At 34.1% G+C, this 9757-nt stretch overlaps 1 protein-coding gene across 1 annotated transcript; it reads right to left on the bottom strand.

Moving 5' to 3' along the window:
- Positions 1-6300: 6300 nt before the first annotated feature.
- Positions 6301-9169, bottom strand: LOC132067021 (phloretin 4'-O-glucosyltransferase-like). The gene is made up of 2 exons (XM_059460188.1): positions 8063-9169; positions 6301-6887 (listed from the first exon to the last, which is right to left on the bottom strand). Exons 1-2 carry the CDS (start codon positions 9074-9076, stop codon positions 6537-6539), a joined length of 1365 nt encoding a protein of 454 aa, XP_059316171.1. The 5' UTR covers positions 9077-9169; the 3' UTR covers positions 6301-6536.
- Between the last annotated feature and the right edge of the window lie 588 nt (positions 9170-9757).

The raw sequence follows: 9757 nt of genomic DNA, 5'->3' as shown, positions 1-9757 counted from the left end.
GCTCTCGTTCGCGGCAATTGCGAAAGCAAGAGGGAATATTGACCCATTGGCATCCATACCTACTGCAATTAGGAGCTTAATGTCATATCGGCCATATACATGGGCCCTATCTATCGATATCACATTCCGGCAGTGAGCAAAACCATCAATACTTGGTTTGAATGCCCAAAAGACAAAGTCAAAAATTCTGCCCTCTAAAAGCCGCCACTGTACAACAGTGCCAGGATTAGCATGTTTTAGAGCCGCTATATACCCCGGCAACTCCTGAAAAAAGGATTCCCAAGTTCCAAAGATCATCTCAAAAGCACGTCTATGCTTGAGAAATCTCTTTCTCTTGCTTATGATTTTACCATATTTTGAGTGGACCATGCTAATACAAGTTTTGATAGGCATCCTGCACAAGTTTAAACAAACAACATTTAACAATGATATTTTAATTGCTATAAGATATATAATGTAAACGGTCAGATAAATTACCTTGGAGTTTCCTCAATGTGTTTAAGTAACACATGAGCAATCATGTTTATATCTAGATTAAAATGATCTGCTCAACTTTGTCCCATATCACAAAGTGTGCTTCGGGTAGAATTTTGTGATTTCCACATCACCATCGCTTAGCAATTCGAAGCAACCACCGACAACCTTGAGTATGTCGCTTACAAATCGACCTTCATACCGATTTGTTTGAGTCATCAACCTTAAACTCCCTCATATCCTTTATACAATACATTCTGACAGCCCGTTGCAACATCCTTTTTTATGTGAACTGCATTCCCTTTGCAATGACGCATTCATCAATCATAGGATTTTTTGGTTCAGTCCACGTTTTTTGGCGACTTTGATAATCATCTCTTGTGAAGACAAATGCATCCTCACGACCTTGGAGACTATCAAGATATGGAATATAGTCAAAATACCACTGCATTGGGCTATCAGGAATTGGGTTTTCCGCCATCGGAGGTGGTACGTGGTGGTGAGTTGGTTCTGGTTGCTTCTGGGGACTACAATGCATATCTTCTTCATCCCCTTCACTATCTTCATCATCGGTTACCTCTACATTATTAGTTAGTTCATCGCCATCACTCTCTGATGTATCCACATAACTTGGATAATCAGCGCCATCTAAGAAAGGCCTCCTCCTACACGATAAAAAGCATATGTTAAATTCCAAATTCAAATATATATATATATATATATATATATATATATATATATATATATATATATATATATATATATATATACACATATTATATGATTATGAGCATGGTGTGGAGAATGATCAACTCCACCAAACCGAGAGATCGCCTTTCATCCCACAATTAGTACCATCAAGCGAGTTTTGATAATAATCAGCTGCACCAAATTGAGAATTATTATAATAATTAGCTCCACTGAACTGAGAATTATTATAATAATCAGCTCCACTGAACTGAGAGTTCTGATAATAATGAGTTGCTCCACTAAATTGAGATGATTGTCCAATCTTACTCGTATTAGGTCTATGACCCCTACAAAGATTTAAAAATGGTTATTTACCAATACATACAATAAACACGTGCTACTGCACAAAATAATAATATAAGAATGCATATTTACCAAGTTTGATTTAATTGTTGGGTAGGATTTTCCATGCACACGGCCACTCAAAATACCCCGTAAGAACTAAAATCTCCATACGTGTTAGCTTACATTTCGTTCTTGCGGGACCTCTCTGGGTATCTTTTCAATATACATCTCCAGAACATTAAGGGTGACTAAATATTTAATTCTTCTGGCGCATTCAAATAATCCCTTAAAGAATCATCATCATTGATATAATGCCTACCATAAAGCACTATACCATTGGAAACTGATTATGGATATATGCCTGTTATAGAGATTTCATGCTCATCTGTACTAACCTTCATTTTTTCATATATGTAAGTGATTAGTGATTCATAAGACATTTCAAGTGGACATTTAACATGAACGTTTGGTCTTTTATTGTAACAAACTGTACTATATTGTCATCAAGGATAATACCATCCCAATGTATTGAAACCTTAACTGGTGGAATATCTTGAGCCATTTTTTATATGACTTAAGATAGGTTTTTTTGAATGACTTAAGAGACTTAAACTTATAAAATGGATGAGTTTTTACATCGTCCAATATTCTTCTTAAATAGATTCATATTCACCCCTATTGCGCACAAGAACATTGCGTAATATGAATTTAATTCAAATAAACGGTAAAAAATAAAGCATTGTGTTGTCAAATCGGTCCTTTAGGTTTCATAAAAAAGCTGAAATTGGCATGCATGATGTGTTGTCAAATCATGTCCTATTGCGCACAAGAACATTGCGTAATATGAATTTAATTCAAATAAACGGTCAAAAATGCGGATTGTGTTGTCAAATCGGTCCTTTAGGTGTCGTAAAAAAGCTGAAATTGGCATGCATGATGTGTTGTCAAATCATGTCCTATTGCGCATAAGAACATTGCGTAATATGAATTTAATTCAAATAAGTGGTCAAAAATGCAGCATTGTGTTGTCAAATCGGTCTTTTAGGTGTCATAAAAAAGTTAAAATTGGCATGCATGGTGTGTTGTCAAATTATGAATTTAATTCAAATAAACGGTCAAAAATGCAGCATTGTGTGGTCAAATCGGTCCTTTAGGTTTCATAAAAAAAAATTAAAATTGGCATGCATGATGTGTTGTCAAATCATGTCCTATTGCGCACAAGAACATTGCGTAATATGAATTTAATTCAAATAAACGGTAAAAAATGCAGCATTGTGTTGTCAAATCGGTCCTTTAGGTGTCATAAAAAAACTAAAATTGGCATGCATGATGTGTTGTCAAATTATGAATTTAATTCAAATAAACGGTAAAAAAATGCAGCATTGTGTTGTCAAATCGGTCCTTTAGGTGTCATAAAAAAGCGAAAATTGGCATGCATGATGTGTTGTCAAATCATGTCCTATTGCGCACACGAACATGGCGTAATATGAATTTAATTCAAATAAACGGTCAAAAATGCAGCATTGTATCATCAAATCGGTCCTTTAGGTGTCATAAAAAAGCTGAAATTGGCATGCATGATAGGTTGTCAAATTATGAATTTAATTCAAATAAACGGTCAAAAATGCAGCATTGTATTGTCAAATTGGTCCTTTAGGTGTCATAAAAAAGCTGAAATTGGCATGCATGATGTGTTGTCAAATCATGTCCTATTGCGCACAAGAACATTGCGTAATATGAATTTAATTCAAATAAACGGTCAAAAAATGCAGTACTATATATAACATGATTGACAAATAACTAGTATTAACTTTAAAACGAGTTATCATGACATTCTACAACCAATTTGGTAATCTTAATTCTTTTACATGTTTTACCCCAGCAAAAATATTTGAAGCAATGGGTAGGACATGAGAACTAGATGATGATGATTTTCATTACTCAAATAACCCTAACAAAAGATTCAATCAAGAATACAATAAAACAATGAGAGACAAGTGGAATTAGAGTGTTAGGGAGGCTGAAGTACTGGAGCAAAAGTTAGCTTCAATAGGGCTTAAACGCCCAAAAAAACGTGCTATGTCAATGCCTCGCGGAACTCCACAATAGTTTAATTTTTCTCTTAATCGTTTTCACGAAGAGAACAAACGGATGCAAATACGTTACTATAGGGTAGAATATGGTATACATGGTAGCACAAGATTTAGATCCAAGTGGGATACGGATTGTGAAATGTCCGATGAAGATTAATATTTTTCTTATAATAAGGTAAGTAGGTAGGGCCATAAAGACCCCCCTCCCCCCCGAGGGTACTTGGGGGTTTGCAACTATATAAGTAGCCCTTTCTTTTGTTATTAGACTACACCATATTCAATGTCGAGTAGTAGAAACTCAGCTTGGTCTTTACTCCTTCCAAAAGAACCAAATAGCAGTGATGATGAGAGTTCAAATCATAGCAGTTTTTCGAGTGATACCAGTGATTTCAAACTAGATGAGTTAAATCTGCACCTTCTTATAGAGCGTAATGATGATTTCTGCAGTGTGAAATATTCAGATCCGCAAGAATATTATTGCGGTTTATGCTAAGAATGGTCACATCGGATTGCCGAATTAGAACGTCTTGTTCGTGACTTGAAAAATCTCAACGCTCCAATCCCAACAAGGTACTCACTAACCATGCCTCGAGTAGGTCCAGCAACTTGCGAGATGGCCGTACAAAGGATTAGAAAAGAAAACAACGGAATCTTGCGGCAAGACGTTGTAGATTTTACATGCTAAAGTTGGCTGAAGAACAAGCATCATCAACCGGTAGAGAACTAACATCTCCTGAAAAAAAGATGTGTGTTAAGAGACCGCCAATATCGTTCTGAGGACGATATTGAGGACTTCTATTCTGATGACGATTAGGGTCTATTTAGGCTGTTTTGTCTTACATTATGGGTCATTTAAGTTTCGGACTAAGGCTATTAATTTGTATTTTTATTTTATGATGAAGTCATAAATTTGGATTAGTTTGGCATGTTTTTAATTCTTCAAAGTTTATTGTTAAAGTCTATTATTAATTGACAATTTCACAAATAAATTAGTACATAAAGGATGCGGATTACATTATAGGCGAAAAGGTACAACTAGTAAAAAACATAATCCATAGAAATATTAAACTTAATAAACAAAATACATATAAATAATGAGCAACAACAAGCTAGCACAAATAATCTTCCACAATTTTAGTTTTTCTTTCAAAGCTATTTTCTCGTGTTGAGCCTCTCTAAGTTTAGCCTTCAGCAAAATTCATTTTTTTTCGGAATCAGTGAGCAACACCTCTAAACGTTCAATTTTTTCTTCAGCTTTCACAAGCTTAAATTGCGAGTCCAACTTAGCGGTATCTCTAGAGATACGTGAAGTCGCGGTATCTCTATCCAAAAGTGGATTTTTAAACTTCGCCGCCACTGTTTTATCCACGTGAATGCTATCTCCCCACCGAAAGTGTTTGCAACTGCTCATAGCCTATAAACATTACAAGAAAATCAGTTTTTTAAAGTAAAATATATGGATAACGTTAAAAAAAAAACACTAAAAATATAAAAACACTTACTTCGGGCACTTTACAACGCCAAAAACGGCGACCCGGATTATCTTGGGTCTTTGATATTTTTAGTTTATAGTAATAACTGCATTCGCAAATATTGGGTTGTATAGCAAACATTGAAGTTTCAAAACTTTGAGACATGTTTTTGGAAGTGCAAAAGTGTGTTGAAAGGGTGAAGATGGAGGAAATGAAAGAGAAGAGAATGCATGTGTGGGGTCGGGGGTTTTAGGGAGGGGTTTCACGCACAGATTCTGTGCGTGAAAGGCGCAAGATATAAAGTACACTTTGGCCCTTTCACGCACAGAATCTGTGCGCGAAGCCTAGTTTGGTTCTTTTTTTTGTTTAATGGGTTAGTTTGGTTCCAAAATTTTTTTTTGAGGTTATAAAGTGCCGGGCTCCATTAACTGGTATCCCAAATCACACACAAAAAATAAAATCAGTAGTAAATCTTTCCCCCTATACAACACATAGAAAACAATCGACAGCTCAATCAATACGAAAAGTAGCCCAAACACAAAAAATTTATCTGAACAATTCAATTTATTTTTATGGCCACTATTTAATTTTTTCTTTTCCGACAAATAATTGCAAATATAACCTCCCATTTGCTTATTCCACACAAGCACTCCCGCGTAAACTAGCTATGTCTTTTTCAACGCTCTTGGAGAAATCTGGCCAATCAAGCTCTTTTTCCTTCAAAAGATGTTTCCAGAAAATGGATGATTCGAATGAAATATTTGATTTAAGTAGTTTTACGGTCTGTTTGGTCAATTTTCTAAAATTTACTTACTTTTTAAAGTACCCGTTCGTATTTGACTAATCAATTTAAAAAGCAATTTTGTTCCATATTAGAGCAATAATTTTTGTTTGACCAAGATTTCTAAAGTGCTTATGGAGAAAAAATTAATTTTTCAATTTATGCTACTACTTGAAAAGACTTACTCCCTCCGTCCTAAAAAGATTGTCTTAGTTTGACTTGATACAAAGTTTAAGAAATAAAGAAAAACTTTTGAAATGTGTGTCCAAAATAAGTCTTAGATAAATGTATGGCTATAGATCATCTCATAAAGTTAAATTGTATCTAAATATAGAAAGATGTCAATCTTTTTGAAACGGATGGAGTACTATTTTTGTTTTCTAAAAGCTTGGTCAAGCGTCTCAAATCTCGCTTTTTAAAACAAATAAACACTTTGGTCTCCCAGTAATTTGGCCAACTAAACTATTAAGATACAGTCGGAAAAAGAGTGTATGTTTTTTGTCTAACAGAAAAAGAGATGAATTGAATATTTCTTGAGAAAACATGAAGACGTAGAAGACGTGGAGTTTCTACTGTCCTGTACAAAGTAAAGCAAATATTGACATCAACTGAAATAGCGAAATAATTAAAATTTGTAAACCAAAACTCAGAACTCATTTTAATTCAAGATTTAGAAATGCTTCACAAACCCTCCAAAAATTTATTCAAATTATTGTATGAGGAACCTCCCACTTTCACAGCTTCCACAGCCAAATCTCGATATTTTTGCATATTGCTTCTTATCTCTTTGCCTCTCTCTCCATCCCCCATTGTAATTTCCAAACACCTCTTTAACTCTTCTCTTTTGACGATTCCTTCGTCTGCTCTTGCTCTCACTCCTGTTTCCCAAACTTCCTCCACCATTTTGATGTTCGTCACTTGGTCGGAGAACTGTGGGTACCCAACTAGCGGTACACCAGCTACTATACTTTCTAAAGTCGAATTCCATCCACAATGACTCACGAAACATCTTATCGACTTGTGAAAGAGTACCTGTTGAAAGTGTATCATTAATTAAGCAAAGTATACGCTCTCTAACAATTTAAACTTGAGAAAAAATGACTATATAATTAGAGTTGTTAACAACTCATAGCTATATTCTGTATATTTACATTTCGTAGCTGGTTTTTAGGTGTATTCACATGTATTTGAGTGTATTTGAATACACTTTTCAGGTTTATTCATAGCTAGATTTTAGGTATCACTGCGTGTATTTGAATACACTGCTCAGCCATATACATATGTATATAAATGAAACAAACAACACATAAAATAAAAAATTCAATTCATTTGGCAAACCTACAACCATAATACAGTCAAAATATGTATTCAGCCATATACATATGTATATAAATACACATACAATTGTATTAAGCTTTTGCAGTACGTAAACCAAATACATTCAAATACATATATACAACTGCATTAGCTACGAATTTAATTAACTAAAATAATAGTTATTAATCATAAATACCTCTTAGAATTAACTATGTCATGTAAAATTTCCTTCAAACTTTTAGATGAGATGATTATACAATTTATTTACTATAATAATAAATTCACAATTCTATCTTTTGTCATATTAAATTAAATTAAATTAAATTTATCCACTATAAGAAGAAAGTCACAAAACTTTTTCCATTATAACAACAAAGTCACAAAATTTTTCATTATGCATTATTCATTTCCACCATATTATGACTCATCAAGGTGATTTTACTATCACAGCAATAAAAGCTTAAGACTTTATTGTTATATATGTTGCAATCACTAATTTTGTGACTTTATTGTTATGATAGATAAATTTTAGGGTCCTACTTGAAACTAATATTTTTTTTTTAAGAAATTAAACTTTAGACTAGATTGTTATACAATATACTCCCATGTTTTTGTTTATGTGATCTAAAATTTCTTTTAGTATTTGTTAAAAAAAATGATCCCTTTCTAAATTTGAAAATAACGTAGCTTAGACTTATCATTTTATCCCCTAGCAATAACCTTTTACAACAAGACAAATATAGTGATATGTTTAATATTTTATAATCACGTAAATATTATGATATATTTAATTTTGAACTATAATTTTTTCTTTAAAAAAATATTGTAATCTTAAACTATGTGTCTAGTTAAACAAGATCAGATAAAACAAAGGTAGAATTTAACAGTACCTCCATTTGTGAACACCAAGGAACAATCATCCCTTTTCCATTCAACCCGTCATTTTCATTCTTGTCATCTTCTTTGCTTGACCTAATTACCCACAAGAACGGCCTTTCACTTTCCAATAAACCCTGCAAAACCTCTTCCTTTTGCACCTCTTTTAGCATTGCTATGCTCCCAAATGATACATAAACAACCGAACCCTCAGCTTTCGAGTCCAGCCACTGCCAATAAGTTTCAGTTTTATCAAACAAATCGCACCCGAATGACTTGTCTTTGACGTCTTTTCCATCGCAAAAAGCTGAAGGAATCAAAGGGCCAATCGAGCAGATCCCAATTTTGTCGAGAATTTTCATTGATTTCTCTTCTAGTGAGTCGAAAGTGTTGATAAGAACACGAGGATTAGGATCATTCTCGAGATTCTGTACATGTTCTCTCATCACGGGAACCATGAAAGAAAAGTTAGGATCGCCATGCAGTAGGAAGGTAGGAATATCATCGCGCGAAAACAAGGGCAACCCCGGTAATTTTATTGGGAACAAGGGCGGCTCAATAACACTAGTAGAGCTATAAACTCCATTATCATTTTTGGTGAACAAACGGTGATAAATTGCGAAAGCAGTAGCACATTGAATGGCTAGAAAAGCAGAGGGCACGTTACACTCACGGGCCACGTCTGCAACCCAAGGTAAGAGAATTGTGTAAACGAAGAAAGTAACTGGATGGCCCTCGTCGCTAAATTTCTGAACAAAGTTTTTGATGTTTTCCGAACCCACGCGCTTTAACTCTTTCAAATAATCATCGAAGTCGGTTTTGGGCACCCCGTCATCGTATCCATCGGAAAAGGAGGCGTAGAATAAACCGTCAATGGAAGGAAAGTTATTCATTTTGCGGAAGCCATTAACGGTAGTGACGAAGGTGCAACGAGCACCGGCGCGTGCGAGGTTTTTAGCGAGCTGGAGAGTGGGATTTATGTGTCCTTGGGCTGGAAGAGAGATGATGACGAAATGGTGTTGCTTCATTATGCTATTTTTGACTATTGTAGAAAACAATCACGGCACTAAAGGATATTTATGGAACTGGACTTATAAACGTGAGTCTCAAGTTCGACTCAATGATTTAATGTTCTCTTTTGTCAACAAATCTTGTCTCCCAAGTAGCTCTTATAGACTAGCATTAATTTAAGACAAAATATATACTCCCTTCATTTCAATTTATGTGGCATTATTTGATTAGATATGAAGTTAAAAAAGAAAGAAAGACTTTTAAAATTTGTGATCTAAAATAAATCTTAGATATTTGTGTAGTAGTAAATCATCTCATAAAGTAAATTATTTTCAAATTTAGAAATGTGATATTCTTTTTGAAACAGACTCAAATTGAAAGTGTGCAATATAAATTGGGTCAAAGAGAGTAGATGGGGACCCTTTAAATTGTCCATAACGATTAGATAGTTAATATAAGGGGAAATCTACATGGCATAACTAACTATGGTATATATTTATATTTAGTAGCTATAGTTTAGATTAATTACATCTTATAGCTAAAAGTAGTATGATAAATACAATTAATAGCTATATATATATATTTAAAGTAGAATACTCTCTTATTATTATTATTTATAATTTTTTTTAATCTTATCACGCTCCTTTTTATATGGCGAAACGAGCTCCGGTCGCGTCCTTGGCTTCTCTCTCTTCTCC

Source organism: Lycium ferocissimum, chromosome 8 (genome assembly GCF_029784015.1).
Source record: "Lycium ferocissimum isolate CSIRO_LF1 chromosome 8, AGI_CSIRO_Lferr_CH_V1, whole genome shotgun sequence".
Taxonomy (NCBI): Eukaryota; Viridiplantae; Streptophyta; class Magnoliopsida; order Solanales; family Solanaceae; genus Lycium; species Lycium ferocissimum.
Note: the sequence above shows the minus strand (reverse complement) of the source record. Positions and strands in the feature narration are given on the sequence as shown.

What these genes read in the sequence shown, in the direction of transcription:
- LOC132067021 (XM_059460188.1), bottom strand. Translation starts at nt 9,076, where the DNA reads ATGAAGCAACACCATTTCGTCATCATCTCTCTTCCAGCCCAAGGACAC. An exon ending in CTTGGTGTTCACAAATGGAG is followed by an intron (nt 6,888 to 8,062) that starts GTACTGTTAAAT and finishes CACTTTCAACAG; the next exon opens with GTACTCTTTCACAAGTCGAT.